General features: G+C 43.0%; 1 protein-coding gene and 1 pseudogene across 1 annotated transcript; both read right to left on the bottom strand.

Moving 5' to 3' along the window:
* Nucleotides 1-13,893, bottom strand: part of LOC121563728 — a 42,821-nt pseudogene extending 28,928 nt beyond the window's left edge.
* A 7,571-nt stretch (nucleotides 13,894-21,464) lies between these two features.
* On the bottom strand, nucleotides 21,465-23,201 carry LOC121563725. Its single transcript, XM_045215273.1, has 6 exons — nucleotides 23,150-23,201; nucleotides 22,639-23,004; nucleotides 22,109-22,459; nucleotides 21,869-21,997; nucleotides 21,717-21,766; nucleotides 21,465-21,590 (listed from the first exon to the last, which is right to left on the bottom strand). Exons 1-6 carry the CDS (start codon nucleotides 23,190-23,192, stop codon nucleotides 21,465-21,467), a joined length of 1,065 nt encoding a protein of 354 aa, XP_045071208.1. The 5' UTR covers nucleotides 23,193-23,201.
* Between the last annotated feature and the right edge of the window lie 653 nt (nucleotides 23,202-23,854).

Genomic DNA, 23,854 nt, shown 5'->3' with positions numbered 1-23,854 from the left:
AGGCATACAATCTATTCACAGCAATGTGAAAGAGTGTTAGATATTTTCAGAAATATCAGAAATATTACTTACGGTCAATGTCCAGATTGGTCCCATTCCCAAACAGTATCTCCCCACATGAGGCCACAGCACAGTAGTAAGTCCCAGCATCAGAGAGGCTGAGGTTCCTCTTGGGGAGGTTGTAGACACAGCTCTGTGTAGGAGACCCAGCCTCAGGGCTGTTCTCACATTGATCACTCCTGTCTCCATTGGTGTAAATGATTCCTGGACGGGATTCTCCTGAGCCATGTCTGAACCAATAGACACTGTGTTCTCCTGCACAGGTCTCAGTGTGTATTGTACAGTTCAGAGTCACAGAGTCCACCTGGCTGGACTGACTCAGACACAGGCTGCTGTAGCACATACATGCTTTTGGACTCTGAACCTGAAGAGAGAGACGGAGTAAGATCATGGTGTGTAAATTGTATTGGCCTGGTATTTTCATTTAGCGCCAAGTACATTTCTAATTTGATGGTGCAAAATTTAAAATCCAAAATTAGGGATTAGTTACCTTTGACAATCAAAACAGTTCCTTCTCCAAATTTGACTTTGCCCACTTTCATAGCACCACAGTAGTAAGTAGCAGAGTCCCCTGGCTCTGTCTTGGAGATGGTCAAGTTAAAGCTGTCAACTCCTCTCTTCACACTCAGATGTTTAGTCTCAGTGAAATCCTTGGTAAAGTTGTTGAAATAAAAATATTGTCCACTGGAAAGTGTCGATGTCATGAGAAGGGGTTTCTGTCCAAAAGTCTGCTTGAACCAAGCAACATTGGTATTCACATCAGTTGGCCAAAAGCAAGGATGTTCACACTAGCTCCCCGGTGAGTAGCCATCACTGGGTTTGGTTGAACAATGTCCTTGGTTAATGCACAAACTGTCAAAGCAAACAAACAATATGGATCAAAGATCAAGATAAAGACTGAACAACATCTAAAATACTTGCTACAACATAATTCAAATGCATTATAAAAGCCAATGATATGTAGATTGTTTTAAAAGGAGCTACATTGTAATTTCTTACCGGAGTTGGCATAAAACAAAAAGATTGCCCAATGTCTGATCATCATTGAAACGTCAATCCTTTCTGTACTGTACAGAATAAGGGTCTGACAACGGGGCACCTTTTATATAATGACACTTTACATAGCCTTTATACAGTGTAGGAGGGAACACTGAAACAAGAGATTGTATTGGCTGTCTGAACAGGAATAAAAAGTACTTTCTAGCAAATATGTCGTCTGGTTTACCACAGTTTGAGCAGAAAAAAAACTTTAAAGAAGACATTGTAAAGCAAGTCAGAGTTATTGTATCAAGACATTCAAGTACAGTGGGGAAAAAAAGTATTTAGTCAGCCACCAATTGTGCATGTTCTCCCACTTAAAAAGATGAGAGAGGCCTGTAATTTTCATCATAGGTACACGTCAACTATGATAGACAAAATGAGAAAAAAAATCCAGAAAATCACATTGTAGGATTTTTTATGAATTTATTTGCAAATTATGGTGGAAAATAAGTATTTGGTCACCTACAAACAAGCAAGATTTCTGGCTCTCACAGACCTGTAACTTCTTCTTTAAGAGGCTCCTCTGTCCTCCACTCGTTACCTGTATTAATGGCACCTGTTTGAACTTGTTATCAGCATAAAAGACACCTGTCCACAACCTCAAACAGTCACACTCCAAACTCCACTATAGCCAAGATCAAAGAGCTGTCAAAGGACACCAGAAACAAAATTGTAGACCTGCACCAGGCTGGGAAGACTGAATCTGCAATAGGTAAGCAGCTTGGTTTGAAGAAATCAACTGTGGGAACAATTATTAGGAAATGGAAGACATACAAGACCACTGATAATCTCCCTCGATCTGGGGCTCCACGCAAGATCTCACCCCGTGGGGTCAAAATGATCACAAGAACGGTGAGCAAAAATCCCAGAACCACACGGGGGGACCTAGTGAATGACCTGCAGAGAGCTGGGACCAAAGTAACAAAGCCTACCATCAGTAACACACTACGCCGCCGGGGACTCAAATCCTGCAGTGCCAGACATGTCCCCCTGCTTAAGCCAGTACATGTCCAGGCCCGTCTGAAGTTTGCTAGAGTGCATTTGGATGATCAAGGAGAGTATTGGGAGAATGTCATATGGTCAGATGAAACCAAAATATAACTTTTTGGTAAAAACTAAACTCGTCGTGTTTGGAGGACAAAGAATGCTGAGTTGCACCCAAAGAACACCATACCTACTGTGAAGCATGGGGGTGGAAACATCATGCTTTGGGGCTGTTTTTCTGCAAAGGGACCAGGACGACTGATCCGTGTAAAGGAAAGAATGAATGGGGCCATGTATCGTGAGATTTTGAGTGAAAACCTCCTTCCATCAGCAAGGGCATTGAAGATGAAACGTTGCTGGGTCTTTCAGCATGACAATGATCCCAAACACACCGCCCGGGCAACGAAGGAGTGGCTTCGTAAGAAGCATTTCAAGGTCCTGGAGTGGCCTAGCCAGTCTCCAGATCTCAACCCCATAGAAAATCTTTGGAGGGAGTTGAAAGTCTGTGTTGCCCAGCGACAGCCCCAAAACATCACTGCTCTAGAGGAGATCTGCATGGAGGAATGGGCCAAAATACCAGCAACAGTGTGTGAAAACCTTGTGAAGACTTACAGAAAACGTTTGACCTGTGTCATTGCCAAGAAAGGGTATATAACAAAGTATTGAGAAACTTTGTTATTGACCAAATACTTATTTTCCACCATAATTTGCAAATAAATTCATAAAAAATCCTACAATATGATTTTCTGGATTTTTTTTCCTCATTTTGTTGTCCTAGTTGACGTGTACCTTTGATGAAAATTACAGGCCTCTCTCATCTTTTTAAGTGGGAGAACTTGCACAATTGGTGGCTGACTAAATACTTTTTTCCCCCACTGTAGTAGCTTGATACAGCTGGTTATTTATTTGGGAAATGAAACTTTTATTAAAGACCAGTTCTCTTTTGATGTTTGGACAAACAGTTAATGATCCTATTCTGCTCTCTTGTGCCTCTGATACTGAGCCCATCCCAACCCAGGCCAGCTCAGAGTTTAAATTAATCTATAATACAGTTTTAGTCTGGCTGACACCTAACTTATTCCAAAGACTGTAAAAATAAGACCTGATGCGTCTGTGCTTGGCTAATTAAATCAGAGTCAAACTCACTTGTCACATGCTTAGCAAACTTAAAGTGAAATGCTTACTTACGGGCCCTTCCCAACAATGCAGAGAGAGAAAAATAGTAATTATAGAAAATGTATAACACGAGGAATAAATACAGACCAACTTTACGGACGTATTCAATCTCTCCCTATCCCAGTCTGCTGTCCCCACTTGCTTCAAGATGTCCACAATCGTTCCTGTACCCAAGAAAGCAAAGGTAACTGAACTAAATGACTATCGCCCCTTAGCACTCACTTCTGTCATCATGAAGTGCTTTGAGAGGCTAGTTAAGGATCATATCACCTCTTCCTTACCTGACACCCTAGACCCACTTAAATTTGCTTACAGATGATGCAATCGTCATCACATTGCACACTACCCTATCCCATCTGGACAAAAGGAATACTGCACCACCCGCAACCACAGGGCTCTCCAGAGGGTAGTGCGGTCTGCCCAACGCATCACGGGGGCCAACTACCTGCCTTCCAGGACACATACAGCACCCGATGTCACAGGAAGGCCAAAAAGATAATCAAGGACAACAACCACCCGAGCCACTGCCTGTTAACCCCGCTATCATCCAGAAGGCAAGGTCAGTACAGGTGCATCAAAGCTGGGACCGAGACACTGAAAAACTGCTTATATCTCAAGGCCATCAGATTGTTAAATAGCCATCACTAGGCGGCTTCCACCCGGTTACGTAACCCTGCACCTTAGAAGCTGCTGCTCTATATATGTAGACTATAAATCACTGGCCACTTTAATAATGGAACACTAGTCATTTTTGCTTTACTCATCTCATATGTATATACTGTATTCTATTCTAGTGTATTTTAGTCTATGCCACTCCGACATTGCTCATCCTAATATTTGTATATTTCTTAATTCCATTCTTTTACTTTTAGATTGTGTGTATTTTGTGTATTGTTAGATATTACTTCACTGTTGGAGCTAGAAACAGAAGCATTTCGCTACACTCACAATAACATCTGCTAAACGTGTATGTGACCAATAAAATGTGATTTCATTTGATTTGACTCTTTAACTAACTATTTAGCAGTCCTATTGCTTGGAGGTCGAAGCTGTTCAGGGTGCTGTTGGTTCCAGACTTGGTGCATCGTTACCACTTGCCGTGCGGTAGCAGAGAGAACAGTATGACTTGGGAGACTGGAGTCTTTGACAATTTTAGGGCCTTCCTAACAAACCTCCAAACATGCTTCAATGCCATACAACACTCCTTCAGTAGCCTCCAACTGCTCTTAAACTCTAGTAAAACTAAATGCATACTCTTCAATCGAATGCTGCTGGCACCCGCCCACCCGACTAGAATCACTACTCTCGACGGGTCTGACCTAGAGTATGTGGACAACTACAAATACCTAGGTGTCTGGTTAGACTGTAAACTCTCCTTCCAGACTCACATTAAGAATCTCCAATCCAAAGTTAAATCTAGAATTGGTTTCCCTATTTCGCAACAAAGCCTCCTTCACTCATGCTGCCAAACATGCCCTCGTAAAACTGACTATCCTACCGATCCTTGACTTCGGCGATGTCATTTACAAAATAGCCTCCAACACTCTACTCAGCAAATTGGATGTAGTCTATCACAGCGCCATCCGTTTTGTCTCCAAAGCCCCATATACTACCCACCACTGTGACCTGTACGCTCTCGTTGGCTGGCCCTCACTACATATTCGTCGCCAAACCCACTGGCTCCAGGCCATCTATAAATCACTGCTAGGCAAATCCCCACCTTATCTTAGCTCATTGGTCACCATAGCAACACCCACCCGTAGTATGCGCTCCAGCAGGTATATCTCACTGGTCATCCCCAAAGCCAACACCTCCTTTGGCCGCCATTCCTTCCAGTTCTCTGCTGCCAATGACTGGAACAAATTGCAAAAAATATCTGAAGCTGGAGACACTTATCTCCCCTCACTAACTTTAAGCATCAGTGTTCAGAGCACCTTACCGATCACTGCACCTGTACACAGCCCATCTGAAATTAGCCCGCCCAACTACCTCATCCCTATATTGTTATTTATTTTGCTCATTTGCACCCCAGTATCTCTATTTGCACATCATCTCTTGCACATCTATCATTCCAGTGTAAATACTAATTGTAATTATTTTGCACAATAGCCTATTTATTGCCTTACCTCCATAACTCTACATTTGCACACACTGTATATATATATATTCTGTTGTATTTTTGACTTTATGTTTTGTTTTACCCCACATGTAACTCTGTGTTGTTGTTTTTATCGCACTGCTTTGCTTTATCTTGGCCAGGTCGCAGTTGTAAATGAGAACTTGTTCTCAACTGGCTTACCTGGTTAAATAAAGGTTAAATAAAATAAAAAAATAAATTCCTCTGACACCGCCTTGTATAGAGGCCCTGGATTGCTGGGAGCTCGGCCCCCAGCTTGGCCCCCAGATGTCCTTAGTGATGAGCTTCTGTGGATCTGTTGGGGCAGTATGCGAATAGGAGTGGGTCCAGGGTGTCTGGGATGATGTGGTGTTGATGTGAGCCATGACCAGCCTTTCAAAGCATTTTATGGCTACAGATGTGAGTGCTTAAGTGTCGATAGTCATTTAGACAGGTTATCTTGCCGTTCTTGAGCACAGGGACTATTGTGGTCTGCTTGAAACATGTAGGTATTACAAACTGTGTCAGGGATCTTGGTCCTGTATTGACGCTTTGCTTGTTTGATGTTTGGTCGAAGGGCGAAGTAGCATTTATTATAAGCGTCCGGAATAATGTCCCTCTCCATGAAAGTGGCAGGTTTAGCATTTAGCTCATTGTGGATGTTGCCTGTAATCCATGGCTTCTGGTTAGGATACGCACTTACGGTCACTGTGGGGACGTCATCCTCGATGCACTTGTTAATGAAGCCCGTGACTGATGTTGTAAACATATTCCAGTCTATGCTAGCGAAGCAGTCCTGTAGCTTAGCATCCGCTTCATCGGACCACTTCCGTATTGAACATGTCACTGGTACTTTTGCTTGTAATCAGGAATCAGGAGGATACAGTTATGGTCATATTTGCCAAATAGCGTGCGAGGAGAGCTTTGTATGTGTCTCTGTGTGTGGAGTAAAGGTGATCTAGAGTTTTTTTGCCTCTAATTGCATAGGTGACATGCTGACAGAAATTAGGTGAAATGGATTTCAGTTTTCCTACATTAAAGTCACCTGCCACTAGGAGCGTTGCCCTCTGGGTGAGCATTTTCTTGTTTGCTTATGGCCCTTTACAGCTCGTTGAGTGCGGTTTTAGTGCCAAAATCGGTTTGTGGTTGTCAATAGACAGTTACAAAAATATAGATGAAACCTCTATTGGTAAATAGTATGGTCTACTGCTTATCATGGGGTATTCTAACTCAGGTGAACAGAACCTCGATACTTCCTTAAAATGTGAGTTGCGCACTCAGCTGTTGTTAACGAAGAGACACACATCCTCTCCCCCGAGCTTCCCCAACCCCACCTGTTACCGAATTCCCATGCTGGTGTCTGTTCATCCTCACCTCACAACCTTGAGCTGCACACACCATTCCCCTTCCCCCAACAACCCCGGAGCCTGAGAGTCTAGGGGGGTACCATAAACATGACCTATTTGACCTGTGCCCTGATAGGTTGCTGGGGAGGTTACTAGGAGGCCCATCCTCTTCGACTATGCAGGTCACACAACACTTGCAGTCTCCCTCAAGCAGTGGCAGAGAGCAACATCTCTGTCTCTGTCCATCAACAACTGGACTCAATAACATATTTCTGGGCTTGTGGGATGGGGTGCGTGTGCAAAGTGAGTTATGTGATATTTGTAAATTGTTCTTCATAATTAGTTGTTACTATTGTTGTATGCTGCCTTTGTGTATAGCTGCATTGTAATGTGTAGGTAGCATATACATTTTCATACAGTCCTTCCCTTGTTAATAGCCTTGTTGCTCTACTTGTGCTATGAGATAGCATTGTGTACAGTGAATACTTTACCTCTGTTTCTCCTGTTTCAGAACCAATTCCATTCCACCACCTTTCCCACTTTTCATCCCCATGTATATTCCCATATGCATCCCCCATATTCATAATCTCAGTGTGTATAAATAAAGTTACTGTATGTGTCAACTCTTGGACTGCCTTATTCCCCTCTAACTGGGGGCGGTGTCAGTGGGTCACAAACCAGTAAAATACGTGAGAGCCGGTTTGCTCTCTTTCAGCACTGTTCTGTCCTGTCGATGTATAGAAGAAAACTGCTAGATTTTTATTTACCATGTCCTTGTTAAGCCATGACTCAGAGAAACAAAGGATATTACAGTTCTTAAGATCACGTTGATAGGCTAGTATCGATCGGAGCTCATCCAGTTTATTCTCCAGTGATTGCACGTTTGCCAATAGAACTGAGGGTAGAGGCGGTTTATCCACTCGCTGACGTAGTCTCGCAGTATCCCACATGCCAGCCTCTATAGCGACGTCTCATCCTTCTTCAAGTGTCAGGATTTGGGCCTGGTCCTGGATAATCAACATGGTATCGCATCTGACTCATTGAAGTAGAAGTCCTCATCCAAATTGAGGTTAGTGATAGCTGTTCTGATGTCCAGAAGCTTTTTTCGTCATACTGTAGGAAACGATGGCGGAAACATAATATACTAAAAAAGTTAAGATCAGCTCCAAAAAATACACAAAATAGCACAACTGGTCAGGAGCCCGTATAATGGCCGCTATTCCCTCCAACGACATTCCATATCAACATCAGCATTATGGAGATAGATTGGGGGTAAGGCCCTGTGATAGACTAGAGTCATCTCCAGGAGGTGTACTGTACATCAAGCTGCCTCACGCTACTAAAAACAGGATATAGGCTGCTGTTCCTGGAGCCGTTCCGGCTCGCAAAAGCCAAGGCTCATTCTAGACTACCTCCTTTTTGACACCTAACTAGAAAACCTCCTGACTTCAGAGTCTGGAGGCTGTTTTGATGTTGTCGGCACGATGCGTCGATAATGAAGGGGGCTGTGCTTTTTTTACTGATTGGTTCACCTCTGTCTCTTTCCCCACTCAAACACCCACATGGACAGCCACACACAACCCACTGTGTCTTGTTTGATACAGGTATACCCTACGTCTTTGAAAGAAAACAAATATAATTTTGACCAGGACATTCAACAGCTACTGAAAAAGAGCAACCTGGCTCTAAATGTTTACCCTGGTCTGTGACCAGGAAATGTACATGGGGATGGAAAGTGGGAAATGTAGAGGTTCTGTAGAAGGAAATGAAAGGCAATGAAACTGTACATACGATATCACAAGAGGTTTAATAACCATAATACAGGAATGTATAAATGGCATATAATCCTGAACATGTTTGCAGGTTACAAGCTGTACAGAGGCAGCATACATAATGCAACAATATCTAACTATTAAGAACAATGTAAACATGTCCCACAACTCACTTCGTTCACGCACACAGTCACACATGTCCAAAGATATATGAGTGAGTCCAGCTGTTGTTGTGAAGAACAGAGATGAGCTTGCTGCTCTTTCTGTGACGGCTTGAAGGAAACTGAGAGGAGGAGGCAGGAATTTGGGATCTGGGACCCAAGATGACTGCTTGTGATTGGCTGACCCCACGGTGTGTTAAGGCTCCTGGTAACCATGACCCCTAGTAAGAGGCGAAGGGAGCCTACTGCAGGAATTAGAAAGTTACAGAGTTTGTCCCTGAGGGAGGGCTGTGAGAAAGAGATGGTGTGCTAAGAGTCACCGGCAGGGAATTCGTAACAGTTGCAATGCTCAGATGAGTAGGAGGTCTGTTGTGCATAGATGTGGACAGGGGTAGAGAGCATCATTAGTGAATAGGATGAACAGGATGAAACAAGTCTATTGTATGTCAGTCTCATTCACATAAATATCCATTATTAACTGAATTGTAACACCTGATAGTTTAGTAAGGGTCAGGGGTTTACCTGGGTGGTAGGGCTCTTGGCTGTAGCCTGGATACACCTTCTACTCTACACTGTAAACTAATGATTGCAATTCAATAATTAATTAAAACTATGAACTTGTAAGTGATAAGATATTGTGTGGGTCTGCATGGCAGTGGTCTGTGTTGCTTATTTTGATGGGTGTGAACAACGAAGAATAAGAGTAACTGACTGACACTACATAGACATCCTGCTGAAAACCACAGGGTGTGTCCAAGGCCAGCAGGCCTGTCCACAGCGTAGAGATGGCTTCATCTTGAGCTCACAGCAGACCAAAGTGTTCAGATACCTGTGAACAGCTCACTGAGTGCATGTTGAGTGGGTGGGTTTAGCATGGTAACAGTAGGTTGACTCTGCAGAAGCCCTCTGGACAAACATTCATAAAGGCATATCATGTACAGAACACAAGAGAAGGAGGAATTACATGTCAATTGGTATCAGTTGTTTAAGTTGTTGACACAGGATGCTGTAGAATGGTCTTGTAAGTAATTCTCTTGATGGTTTTACTACTTGTTGGTTTGTGGTTTTCTCACCAATCTGGACAGACCTGGGTTAAAATAGTACACTATTTATTTTCTCCTACTTACTTTAGGTGCACTTGATTTATCTTTCCTCCATTGAACCGGTCAAGCTAAAACAAGTTTACCTAAAGAATTGGAAAGAAAACTAATACTATTTTTGACCATGTCATTCAACAGTTACAATACTCCAGATGACCAATAGGAGGTCTGTTGTGTCTAGAACATGTCTTGTCATGTCATGTTCAGTATCAGGGTGAACAGGGGTGGAGCATCATGAGTATATGTGGGGGAAACACCTACAGAATGAAACAAGTACATTTTAGTCAGTCTTACATTATCTGTATATAATTTACAGAAACATTAACTAACTGATGTATAACACCTGAGAGTGCATGGCTGACATGACTCCCCCAGCCTAACTAATACATGTGACAGATTTGATCTATTCTGTTTCACTCTCTGGTTAGTGTTGTTCTAATAGGAAGTAATCTATCAGAATATATTGATTGAGAATGTACTGAAAGTTCTCCCATGACATCATCATAAACTGGCCCCTCCCCCTTAGCCAAAATATCTATAATAGATGGTGCTGTATCACACATGACACAATTAACTCAGAGAGTTCAAATAGGGTTCATCAGCAGTTCTTTGTGGTTTGTAACTGTTTTCAAATAACTAAATATATATTAGAGTCAGTTGAATAAATAACTGTTTTGCTGTGGCTGTAAGCTGTCAGGGGCAACATGAACAACAAGTAAATATAGTGAGAACAACAGTGACACCACATAGACATCCTTCTGAAAACCACATAGAGACACAGAGACACAGAGAGCAGGTAGGAGGGTCCTATGTGCACAAAGCCAGCAGGCCACCTGACCAAAGCGTAGATACGACCTCATCTTGGGCTTACAGAAGACTGCAGAGTATCTGTGAATTTGTTCAATGTGTGGGGGTGGGTGTAAGTGGCATGCTATCAACACAACTAAAAGAGGACAACACATTACAAAGGAGAGATTACTTTAATAAATAGGTTCTCTCCAATACTTATTCAACTACTCCCTGGAACTCAATATAAAACTACAAGTCAACATGAGTCATTGTCTTTGTCATATAGAGATCACTCTGCTACCCATTTTATTTTGAGTGATGCTGTGGCTCCTCCTGTTAACTAAGGTGCACTTTATAATAACTTAGTTGATGTTAGTAGTAATGATCCAGTGATGATGACTACCTGGCCTGTTTGATGCATGTGACACCATGATGCTGAAATGGGTTTATAACATGTTGTAGATGTGTAATACGCATGTAATAAAGGTATATATTACCTTGTTATAGATTTTTAACAGCAACACATTGTCTTTGTTGGGACTACACACATTAACTATCACAGGAAAGTAAGTTTTCAATGATTCTTAATTAATAATATGAACATTTTGACAATTCTAAAAGTTGCTGCCGACTCTACTGTTAAGGCAGTTATGTGGACTTCCATGTACACTGCTGCACCCTATTGAAATTGAAATAAAGTACAGTACTTCAACCTGCACAAATGCATATTAACATTTTGTATTGTTTGTGAAAAATTCTTATTTACAATATGTACATTGTCGTATTTGGATTATATTTTCAACAATATCAACTCTTTTCAAAATATACTCAGCTAAGAAGTCTATTTTTAGTTCAGGCTTTTTCTCATGAAGAGAGTGAGTTGTAATCTTAGTGACATGGGATGTTTGTGGTTTTGAAGCACTGAGGTGTGGGAAGAAGTGTGTGGTGAGGACTGACGGTCATTGCTGGGGGTTAGAGATGAGTTAAGCTGAGTGGTAAATCTATTTAGGGCCGTCAGAATACCACAGATATGTGATGCAGGATACATCCTCAAAAAGAGATTCTGATACAATGAAAGTGTTAGTCAATAGAATGTACTCTATGCATGTTATTATGCACATCATGTAATCAGGATGCAATGTCCCTGCAAACCTACCAGTGAATTTTACCTCAGGCTTTTGTCATGAAGAGAGTTAGTTGTGCTCTTAGTGACATGGATGTTTGTGGATTTGATGCACTGAGGTGAACAGTGTGTGGTGAGGATTGACGGACATTGCATGGGGTTTTGAGATGAGTTAAGCTGAGTGGAAAAATATATTTAGGGCCTTCAGAACACCACAGAGATGTAATGCAGGATACAGCTTAAAAAGAGAGTTTGAGACAACTGAAAGTGTTAGTCAATAGAATGTCCTCTATGCATGCTATTATCCTCCTCACGTAATCTGGATGCAATGTCCCTGCAAATTTACCAGTTTAGCTTGATGAATATGAGAGAAAATCAAACAATACATTTAAATAAAAGTGAATTAATGTTGTATTTTATATGAAATGCACAACAGTATCGAAACAGTAATGTAAAAGTAGTTTGACAGAATACAAGCAATTGTAACAGAATTATAATGATAAAAACACAGTGTGTAACAGAAAAAGCAATGCAAGTCTTAAAGGAGGTAAATCTATGTTTCAGTCCATGTTTTGGCACCTCACCCCAGAGTACACAGTGTCTCTCTCCATGGCGCTCCTCTGTCTCTGGGTCTTTGGCTTCTTGTGGATGACATTCAGAGCAGCGTAATGGACCGACGTGAGTGTGTCATCATCTTCTTGATCCTAAGAGGAATAGCAAAACAAATTCCAAAGACTTCCAAAGAAAATACCTGGTCATTTGATAGAAGGATTTGTTTACAGTTAATCAAAGTCATACTCAGAATAGTTCACTATAAGGTCTGCATACCTGGTTAGGATAACTGGTGACTACCGGACCATTTGGCTGAGGATGCGTTCCTTTTAGACAAACACATACAATTAATTAACCCAGTTTCATGACTAAAACATAATGTATACTGCACCAACAATTTAAGCATATATTGTGCGCAGTGATAACACTTACCTCTACACAGCAGAGAGGTTTTCTTGGTCATCTTATACAAAACACAACCAAGGACAATGATGAGGATGACACAAAGAGCCAATGCTACACCCAGACAGTACACCAAGAGAACATGGTCCTCCTTACAACCATCTGTAGAAATACAGACAGTGATATAGGAAATTCAGGACATTTTGTTCAACCAGGCATAAAATATTAGAACATTTTAGAAATGTCAGAAATATCACTAACAGTCAATGTCCAGTTTGGTCCCGTTCCCAAACCGTATCGCCCCACATGAGGCCACAGCACAGTAGTAAGTCCCAGCATCGGAGAGGCTGAGGTTCCTCTTGGGAGGTTGTAGACACAGCTCTGTGTAGGAGACCCAGCCTCAGGGCTGTTCTCACACGGATCACTCCTGTCTCCTTGGGTGTAAATGATTCCTGGATGGGATTCTCCTGAGCCATGTCTGAACCAATAGACACTGTGTTCTCCTGCACAGGTCTCAGTGTGTATTGTACAGTTCAGTGTCACAGAGTCTCCTGGCTGGACTGACTCAGACACAGGCTGCTGGATCACAGACATGCTGTTGGACCCTGAATCTGAAGAGAGTGAGTAAGATCAAGGTGTGTACATTCAATTTTCCTAATAGATTCATTAGTTTAGCATTATATGAACACACTTAGGTACCGACTTAAGATACCTTTGACAATTAAAAAAGTTCCTTCTCCAAATTTGACTTCGCCCACTTTCATAGCACCACAGTAGTATGTAGCTGTGTCCCCTGACTCTGTCTTGGAGATGGTCAGGTTACAACTGTCAACTCCTCTCTTCACACTCAAACGTTTAGTCTCATTAAAGTCCTTGATAAAATTGTTGTAATAAAAAGCCTTTTGAATGCGGTAATATGATGATGCCATGAGAAGAGGCTTCTGTCCAACAATTTGCTTGAACCAAGAGACACTGATCAAATTAGATCGACAAAAGCAAGTGAGAGATACACTTTGTCCCAGGTGTGTAACCATCACAGGGTCTGGTTGGATTACATCGTTGTTAAGTGCACAACCTGGGAAGCAAACAAACTAAATAAATCAAAGACAAAGGTATAGTACAGAATGATACATTATTATCATTATTCAGACTACATGGTCATTCAATTGGATTCAAAAAGACTGACATAAATAAGTAAAAGGATCCACATTAATATTTCTTACTTACCCAAATTGGCGTAAAACAAAAAAGATTGTCCAATATATAATCATAATTTTAATGTCCTTTCTGCACTGCATAGTGGTGGGTCGGACAACGGGGCACCTTTTATATGATGACACTCATCGTGTAATCATTATGAAGTAGGTGGAAACTCTGAACTGAGTGATATTATTGGCTGTCTGAACAACCATAAAACATGTGATAAAAACTACAATCTAACATGTGTCCTGTGGCATACCATAGTTAGAGCAGCCCTTCAAATATATAAAGTCAGAGTTACTGGTTTGTATTTTTTCATCATTTGGGTCGGTGGCTGAGACTAGTGGTACATATGTCCTCTTTGACATAAACAGGGGGGTTTACATTGTATTTCTCACTTCATGTCTGTAGAAGCAGTTCAACCTTTCAGGAAGAATTGAACTCTGGTGAGGTTGGCACCTTTTTGACAAAATAAAGATGTGATCCGTTGATACCTGATGCAAATAAGTGGTAAGAATTGGGCAAGTCATTAAACTTTAAAATAAAAACATGAAAAACATTTAATGAAATATCACACAAGCATAAGGACAGGTTACAGAGTTCAATGTTACAACTTTTATCATCAAAAGTAAGAGTTGAGACATTTGCAAAATCATTATATACACTTTGTTGTACACTTCTAGAAAAACAAATGTATCCAGTCAGTCAACCTAAGCCACTATTGCTGAGGATTTGAGATTTCTGAAACCATTCTAGTATCAGCTTTCACACTTGCTGGACAATTATGCTCTGCACCTGAGTGTTTTTACATTTATATTAAGCGAAGCTAGGCCCCTGCAATGGCATCCTACAGCAAATGAGAAATGTATATAATAGCCAGTTGACAAGGACACAGTCAAGATCAAAGTGGAGTTCAGAGGAGGAGTGGGTCCTAACTTAGAATGATGCTAATTGGATGACCCTCACATGTTAAATTCTGTCTTGATGACTCACTCCAGAGTAGATGGTTTCTTCCTCTCTCTGTTCTCTCTGTTCTCTCCTCTGTCTCCTGGGATTGGTACTCTTCTTGTCAGTGAACTTCAGGGTAGTGTAGTTTAGGGCAGCATCATCACCGTGGAGCTACAGTATGGGGATGAAACACAGACTCACTCAATTCAGACTCTGGGTCAAATCTAATGCTGTAATATTTAGCTTTAATACTGTTATCCAGTCTCACTCTTGATACAGCAATTCTGCTAACCGGTTGATCTGATGTGTTGGCATGAGGATTCCCATACTGGCTTTGCTGAGAAGGGGTCCTCGCTAAAAGAAAAATGACAAAACATGTAAAACACTTGAAACCTCTTCTTGTTTAGTAATTAAAAGGCATACTACTGTGTATGTCTTCTTTTCTACTTAAGTTTTCAGTGCGACAGAAAAGGCAAAATACTACATCAACAAATGGAAGCAGCAGTTAATCAAGACTTCTCCCAGATGGTCTGCGAACAGGGACACATACTTCGTCAACACCACGACCAGCTGGCTTATTTGAAAATGGCTATGAATGAGGTCCTCCAAGTTTTTCAGCGAGTTGACATTACTCAAGGGCTGTCATCTCCAAATAGAGGATTCTCTACCACAAGTCAACCCAGTGAACCAGTACCCCAGCCCGTCCAGCAGTCCATCCTGGTCAGCGATGCCTGATTGTCCCTCCCTGACAAATACAATGGGACTCCATCGAAATGCCGTTGCTTTCTACTCCAGTGCTCCCTATATTTTGCTCATCAAATGGGAGCCCCCACCACCGAGAGGTCCAAGGTTGCCATGGTTATTTCTCTGCTGACTGGACGAGCGTTGGAGTGGGCCACGGCCGTCTGGGAGAGAGGAGAGGAGGAGATGGGTTCCTATGAGGGGTTCATGGCTCTGTTCAGGGGGGGCTTCGACCATTAACCGGAGGGCAGAGAGGGGGTGAACAGCTTTTCCAACTACGGCAGGATGGCCAGAGCGCGGCTGAGTACGCACTCAACTTTCCGACAGTGGCAGCATCCAGACGATGGACTGAGCCGGCGCTCCGTACCCTATTCAGAAGAGGATTTCGCGAAAAGGTCCATACGGAGTTGGCATGCCCGATATGACAACCTATCCTTGGACGCTCTCATCGCGATGGCCATCCGTCTGGATAACCTGCTTCGGGAGCGTCGGTACCCCCATCACCTCTCTCCCTCCTTCGTTTACTGTTCTGAGTCAGAGCCTGAACCCAAGGAGGTGGGGGCTACATGCCTCTCCGCGGCTGAGCGACGCCGTCGTAGACAGCTAGGGCTCTGTCCTTATTGCGGACAGGAAGGGCACCAGCTTCAACGTTGTCCAGCACATTCTAACCGGGGGTCCATGAGAGCAGAGGGACAGCCACGTGATCATCCATCTCCTGGGTTAGGCATGAGAATTCCATCATCATCACTTTCCGCCAAACCTTTCCTAGTATCGATTTCACTGGCTGGCTGTCCTTCATGTTTTGTTTCTACAGCTCTAGTGGACTACGGTGCTGTGGGGAATTTTATTGACCAGGCCCTCGCCTCCTCCCTTAACATCACATCATACCCCGCTCTCCTCTCCTTATCCGGTTCAAGCTCTAGATAGTCAACCACCAGGATCCGGGACAAACACACACATCACAGCAACACTCTCCCTCACCGTGGTTGCCCTTCAGCCCAACATCCCGGAGGTATACCAGGCTCTTTGATAGGTTTTTTCCAAGACCCGCGCCACCTGTCTCCCTCCTCATCACCCCTGGGACTGTGCCATCAACCTGCTTGCAGGCTCTACGCTGCGCGTGGCCACATCTACCCTCTGTCGGTGGCTGAAACCAAGGCTATGGAGGAGGACATCCAGGAGGCTCTCCAGCAGGGTTTCATTCACACGTCCACCTGCGTGGGCAGGCTCCTTCTTCGTGACCAAGAAAGATGGAGGGTTGCACCCGTGCATCGATTACAGAAATCTGAATTCCATCACCACGAAGTACTGCTACCCTTTCCCGTTGGTGGTGGCCGTGATCAAACAACTCTGCGGGGCCTGGATTTTTACCAAGTTGGACCTGTGGAATGCCTACAACTTCATCCGCCTCCAGGAGGATGAACACGATGTCTGGTCACTACGAGTACTTGGTGATGCGTTTTGGATTGGCCAATGCTCCGTCTGTGTTCCAGGCATTCGTCAACGAATGCTTGGACGACAGGTGGTCGTGGTATATCGATGACACCCTGGTCTACTCGGCTACCTTGGAGAATCACATCGCTCACGTCCGAGTAGTCCTGGAATGCCTTTTGGCCAACCACCTGTACGTCAAGGCGAAGAAGTGCCAATTCCATCAGGAATATGTCTCCCCTTTGGGTTACCAGATCGGTCCGCAAGGGAGTCATGATGGATGAGAAGAAGATGGATACTGTCAGGTCATGGCCAGTCCCAACCACCATAAAGGGGTTACAATGGCTTTTGGGATTTGCCAACTTCTACCGCCGATTCATTAAGAAATGTAGCTTGATCGCCTCTTCTCTCACTTCTCTCCTCAAGGGTGGTCCCCGGAAGTTGGGGTGGAATCCTGCAGCTGACGAAGCCTTCTGCCTACTGAAGGGACGTTTCACCTCCGCTCCATTGCTCAAACATCCAGATCCTTTGCTGCCCTTCGTGGTGGAGATGGACGCTTCAGAAGTAGGTGTGGTGTCTGTCCTGTTCCAACATCAAGGTAATCCACATAAATTGTTTCCATGTGCATATTACTCTAAAAACTATCTCCTTCAGAGAGGAATGCTGGCGATCGGGAGCTCCTGGCGTTGAAGTAGGCATTAGAGGAGTGGAGACACTGGCTGGAGGGCACCCAGGACCCATTTCTCATCCTCACCAACCATTGGAACCTGGAGTACATACGGACAGCGAGGCGACTGAACCCGCGCCAAGCCAGGTGGGCCCTTTCTTCACCAGATTCGATTTCACGCTGACATATAGCCCAGGTTAAAAAAACATCAAAGCCGATGCCCTGTCCCGTCTCTACGATTCGGGAGAGGTTCCTGTCTTGAGTGCACCCATAATTCCTCCCTTGCGAGAGGTAGCCCCTGTGCTCTGGGACGGAGATATGGACATTCGCCAGGCCCTGGAGAGGGAACCCACACCTGCTACCTGTCATCCTGAGCGCACCTACGTTCCCACGGGATAAGGGATCGGCTGTTGACCTGGGCGCACACAACTGTCGTTGCTGGATATCCAGGTATCCCCCCGCACCGTTCAGTCCATCTCTGGAAAGTACTGATGGCCCACCTTTGCGCAGGACATCACTCGTTATGTCAACTCCTATTCCGTATGTGCCTAATCCAAATCCCCACGGAACGCTCCCGCAGGGAAACTCCTTCCCCTTCCCGTGCCTCAGCGTCCCTGGTCTCATCTGTCCATTGATTTTGTCACTGATCTCCCCTCTTCTGATAGTTTTAACACTATTTTTGTGATAGTGGACATATTCTCTAAATCATGCCGTTTCATCCCTCTCTTTGGTCTCCCTACCGCTATCCAGGTCGCTGAGGCACTGTTCCAGCTGGTTTTCCAGCACTATGGCCTTCCGGAGGATATAATCTCCGATCGTGGCCCCCAATTCACATCACGTGTATGGAAGGCCTTCATGGAGAAGCTGGGGGTTACGGTCAGCCTCACTTCCTGGTACCGACCTCAGTCTAATGGGCAGGTGGAAAGGATGAACCAGGACCGGCAGGGGGAGTGGGTTTGATTCCTTCCTTGGGCTGAATAGGTCTTCCAGAGCGTCAACAAGGTAATTTACAGATTACAACTCCACACTAACTACCGGATCTCACCATCTTTTCATGTTTCCCTCCTCAGGCCGGTGGTTCCTGGTCCTCTGGCTGATGCCGTCCCCCCACGAAACCCCTCTGCCTCCCTTGGACATCGAGGGGAGCCCCGCCTATGCCGTCAGATCACACCTGGACTCCCAACGTCGTGGGGTCGGCTCCAGTACCTGGTGGACTGGGAGGGGTACGGTCCAGAGGAGCGGTGTTGAGTTCCAGTGGATGACATCCTAGATCCCAACATAATCCGATAATTCCACCTTCATCGTCCGGACCAGCCCGGTCCTCGCCCTCGGGGCCTTCCCCCTAGCAGGTGTCGTCCTGCGGCTGGAGCTGCGAGTCGGGGGCGTACTGTTACGTCTACTCACACTCTCCTGCTCCGGCGCTCGACGTCACTGGTCTACTAACCACCGGTCCTGGCAACCCACCTTTATGCACACCTGGCAACCATCATTACGCACACCTGCGCCCTATAATCAGTCACACCTGGACTTCATTACTCCCTTGAATACTTACCCTTTATATAGCACTCTGTTTTGTCAGTCATCAGGTAGTATTGTTTGTGTTTCAGACGCTTCTCTTAATTTGTTTCGTTCCATGTTTGTTATTATTGAACACACTAACTGCACCTGCTTCCTGACTCCCTGCGTCTACGTTACAGTAGGTCCTTATGTCCTCTTGCTTTTTGGCAGAAATGTTGAGATGAAATGTTTTTTTGCCAGCCATCACAGTGAATCACCCATCATCAAATTAATTGTAGAATAGCACATCACTCAGGGACTTAGAAGATTTACCAATGTACTGAAGCACCATGCCATGTAGTTTATGGTCTCACTGGTCATGTGGCATTCAATAGTCACATTGCTTCCAAGCTGTGCTTTCTGGGAAGAAGTAGGCTGAACAATAACACTATATTTACTACATTTAAAACATTTACCAAACGCCTATAGTAAGCACTTTACATTTATAGTAAACATGTATAACATTAGTCAATTGAGCTAGATGTTACTTCCATGCTTTCCAGATCAAAGAAAGGAGGAGCTTATTCATATTTTTTGCTCCTTCACGGAACAAGATTGACCTGTAAAATGCAGTCTCTATAGAAAGGAAACTTGCGTTTGCATTCGTTGGTTGATCTCAGGTAACGTCTGATTTTGATGGTCAGATTTGATTGGCTGAACACTCGATAGGCCGCCCAGTAGGCCATGAATGGAACACACACTGTCCTTTCATGTTGTTGTACAGCTTGATTCTGTGTTGCACAACTTTATCACATAGCAAGTTTGAATATGTGGATGTTCAGATGTATTTTTAAACAATGTGACTACTGTGGATATATCCTTTATTAGGTCTAACTACAGCTCATGCTGTCTACAATACTATGTACTGCAGCAGGCCAACAGAGGGCTTGTCCACCCAAAGTAAGAGGCACAACAGCAAGTTTAAATTGATCCCTTTACTTAATGTTTGTCTTGCCATTATGGTCCAAGGGAGTCATACAGTAGTTGGGACCTGGTTGGCCACATGTCTTGACCCTGTCATCCTCTAGGGCCTCTATGACTACCACACATTCACTTCATAACACAGAGAAACAGGAAACGTTGTTGCTTAACCAGCAGAATCTCATATACTATTTATTCTCTAATGTATGGACGAATAAAAGCCCTCCCATTATATAAATAGAAGAAGGCTCTTTCTTCTTGGCCCAGATGATGATAATGATCCTTTGTATTTCACTGAGGACTTTAGATCTCTAGGTCAAATGACCTAATAAATAATTAACTGTGTTTTTTCACAGATTTCAGTAGACTGTGTACATATAACTATCTGCCTCATAAAAATAGTGTTATATTGTTGATAAAAAGGGCAACATGAAGAGCAAAAGAGTATGTCACACAACTAACTGATACCACTGAGACATCCTGCTGAAACCACACAGAGAGAGAGAGAGACAGAAAGAGAGAGAGAGAGAGAGAGAGAGAGAGAGAGAGAGAGAGAGAGATTGAGAGGGTCCTGTGTAGAAGGCCAATAGGCCATAACAAAGTGTAGATAAGTACAGCCTCATGTTTTGTTCATAACAGACATCAGAGTACATTTAAATACGTTGCTGTGTATGTGAGGGGGTGTGTGTCATGCAATCAGTAGGCCTATGTCTTAAAGAGAAAACAAAGAAGAAACCTCCTCCACTACAACTGCATGATGCCTGAGTATGGCCTGTCCTCCTTCTGTGGTGGTGGCTGTTGTGCCACTTTCACTATGAGTAATTATGTTGAAAGAGGCCTCCTTTATTTACTGTAAAATGATGCAAGGGACTAACTGACTTAACATAAATGAGAAGACATTGACCTTTACATTGTAAGCACCGTGTGTAGAGACCAATGTTGCACTAACAGGTGTGAACAGTACTTTGGCCCTGAGAGGGAAAGTAGATTGCAGTGTGTTGCTGCAGGTCAGCCTTCATGTGTTAAAGGTCTATGAAAGGTTTGTTTCCAATAGTTGAAAGACACTGTAACACCCTCCACTATGACCACAGAGGTGTGTGAACAGAATTCATTGAGTTTAACTTATTCAAATTAATTTGGTTTAACAGTTGGAAATTGTTTATTTTTTCTTGACATATGCAAACCAAATGTAAAATTAGTCTGACAGAGAAGCAATGCATGAAATTATTTCTACTTTGTATTACATTTGTAAAATAACCTTTGACCACTGTTTTCATAAAAAAAAATTGCATATCCAATAAAAAAGAACAAATGAAGCAAGAGCTAGTTAAACAGAGCTATCTAGTATGAAGGGGAAATTGTTTCATTCAACCAGTTCTACTGTCTAATTCCAGAGTACATGACCACTGTATCTTCCTCCATGTTGCTTCTCTGTCTACTAGACCTGTTCTTCTTGTTGCTCAGAGTCAGAGCTACGTAATGGAGACTGTCTGCATCTTGGCTCTGTGAATAACAAAATAGTTTTGTTGACATGAAATGTATTACTTTTTGCACAATTTGGTAATGCAAGCCAAGTCTGATAATGTTGTATTTGTATAAGACATGCAACACATAAGGATTTCTGCATACCCCTGCATCTGACAGGGAAACTGTAGGACCTCTTGTCTGAGACACCAGTTCTGAGAACAAAGACACAAAACACTAGAGATACTGCCATGTCTTCCACTTTTGCTACATCTAGAGATGGTGACATCAAAGAATAGCAACTTTTAATCACTTACCACTGCACTGCAGACATGTTGTCTTCTTCATCTTGTAAATTATGCAAGCAAGAACAATGATCAAGATGAACGCTAGAGCCAATGCTACGGCCAGGCAGTACACCAAGAGAAGAGGGTCTGCACTCTCGCCTGTTGAAATTCAAACAGCAATAGAAGAAACTCAGAATAGCAAGTAAATGTATGTTCTACACAGTAGACTATAGAGTAGATATAAAGAACAATGACAGCTATTTAACCTACCCTCAATGTCCAGCTTGGTACCGTTCCCGAACAGTATCTCCCCACATGAGGCCACAGCACAGTAGTAAGTCCCAGCATCAGAGAGGCTGAGGTTCCTCTTGGGGAGGTTGTAGACACAGCTCTGTGTAGGAGACCCAGCCTCAGGGCTCTTCTGACACGGATCACTCCTGTCTCCATAGGTGTAAATGATTCCTGGACGGGAATCTCCTGAGCTATGTCTGAACCAATAGACACTATGTTCTCCTGCACAGGTCTCAGTGTGTATTGTACAGTTCAGAGTCACAGAGTCTCCTGGCTGGACTGACTCAGACACAGACTGCTGGAGAATAGACATATTTCTGGACCCTGAACCTGACAAGAAGGCCATTAAATAGATGTAATCTCTTTAGAATATCACTGTAGCAAGTGTTGTAAATCAAAATGTATTAATTCAAGATTACATCTGATTAAGATAATATTTCATATTTACCCTGTATATCTGTGAATTCATATTTACAAACAATTAATCATAGTAAAAACGTTCCCTTTACCTTTTATGATAAGATTGACTCCTTGTCCAAACTCCAACTTGATTCCATTAGCACTTCCACAATAATATTTGCCTGAATCAGAGAGTTGCGTGTCTGAGATCCTTAGGTGATTCTTTCCTTGTCCACCTTCCACTGAGAAGTGAGGGTTATCCTTAAACTCATGGTAAAATGTTGCATTCCTCTGATACTTATAGATGGTTGAGATGAGCTGAGGAATATTTCGAAAGGTTTGCTTGTACCAGGAGAACATTATTCCCACGTCGCCTTCATGGAAGCAATGCAAAATCACAGTGTCTCCAATTTTGGCTGACATGAGAACACTCTCCTGATGTATGGATGATGATTCAGTCCAAGATACCCCATGAACTAAAATGAAAATATATTAGCTGTTACATACCTCAAATACAATTTTGGATTGTCAAAGTGTCTGTAGAACAATAATTGGATATATTGTGTCTCCAAATCAAGTATGGACATCACATAAGCAGAGAAAAGTAAAATATTGACTTACCCATCTCTACAAGAAGTGGAAATATCAGACACAGTGTGATCATCTTTAAAGTTGTCAGCTCTTCACAACTAGGGGTCTTGAGTGGAAAGAGTCCACCCTTCAACAATGGAGTTATAAGTGATTGGTCGAACTAGACCAAATCATTTTTGTTGACGCCTCATTCAGGCACGAGTCCCAAAGTCCCAGAATTGTCCTACAGGTAGACTCTTATAGTTTAGAGCACAACTTTTTGACGTACGGTTTCCCTTATTCTTTATCACTGCAGCTGCTGTTGTCTAAAAGACTCAAATTTGTGAACTTTTTTGGACCATGCATGCAATGACATTGTTATCCACTAGGTCTTCTATCACCAAACAGTCACTTCACCTCACCAAAAACATCTATGAAAAACACATAACAAACACAGCAAACACAATACAGTAGTCTTCTTTTAGTGATCTCTCATTCAGTATTTACACTCAGTAGAATAGATGGATAGAATGCCCTCCCATGATACAGGGTTTCTGTTTCATTGAGAATACTGTACTAATCTCTACGTCAAATTACCTAATACATAGATCATTGTGTTTTTTCACAGATTTCAGTTGACCTGGTATAGATAAGCTGCCTCAACAAAAGAGTTTGTTTATTGTTGCAAAAATTGTCAATTTGAATAGGAAGCAGTATAGCATACAGTACTAAGAGTTCTGAGACATCTGGCTGAAA

The sequence above is a fragment of the Coregonus clupeaformis genome, unplaced genomic scaffold (genome assembly GCF_020615455.1).
Source record: "Coregonus clupeaformis isolate EN_2021a unplaced genomic scaffold, ASM2061545v1 scaf0414, whole genome shotgun sequence".
In the NCBI taxonomy this organism is placed as follows: Eukaryota; Metazoa; Chordata; class Actinopteri; order Salmoniformes; family Salmonidae; genus Coregonus; species Coregonus clupeaformis.
The sequence above is the reverse complement of the archived record's forward strand: the minus strand, read 5'-3'. Positions and strand labels throughout refer to the sequence as shown.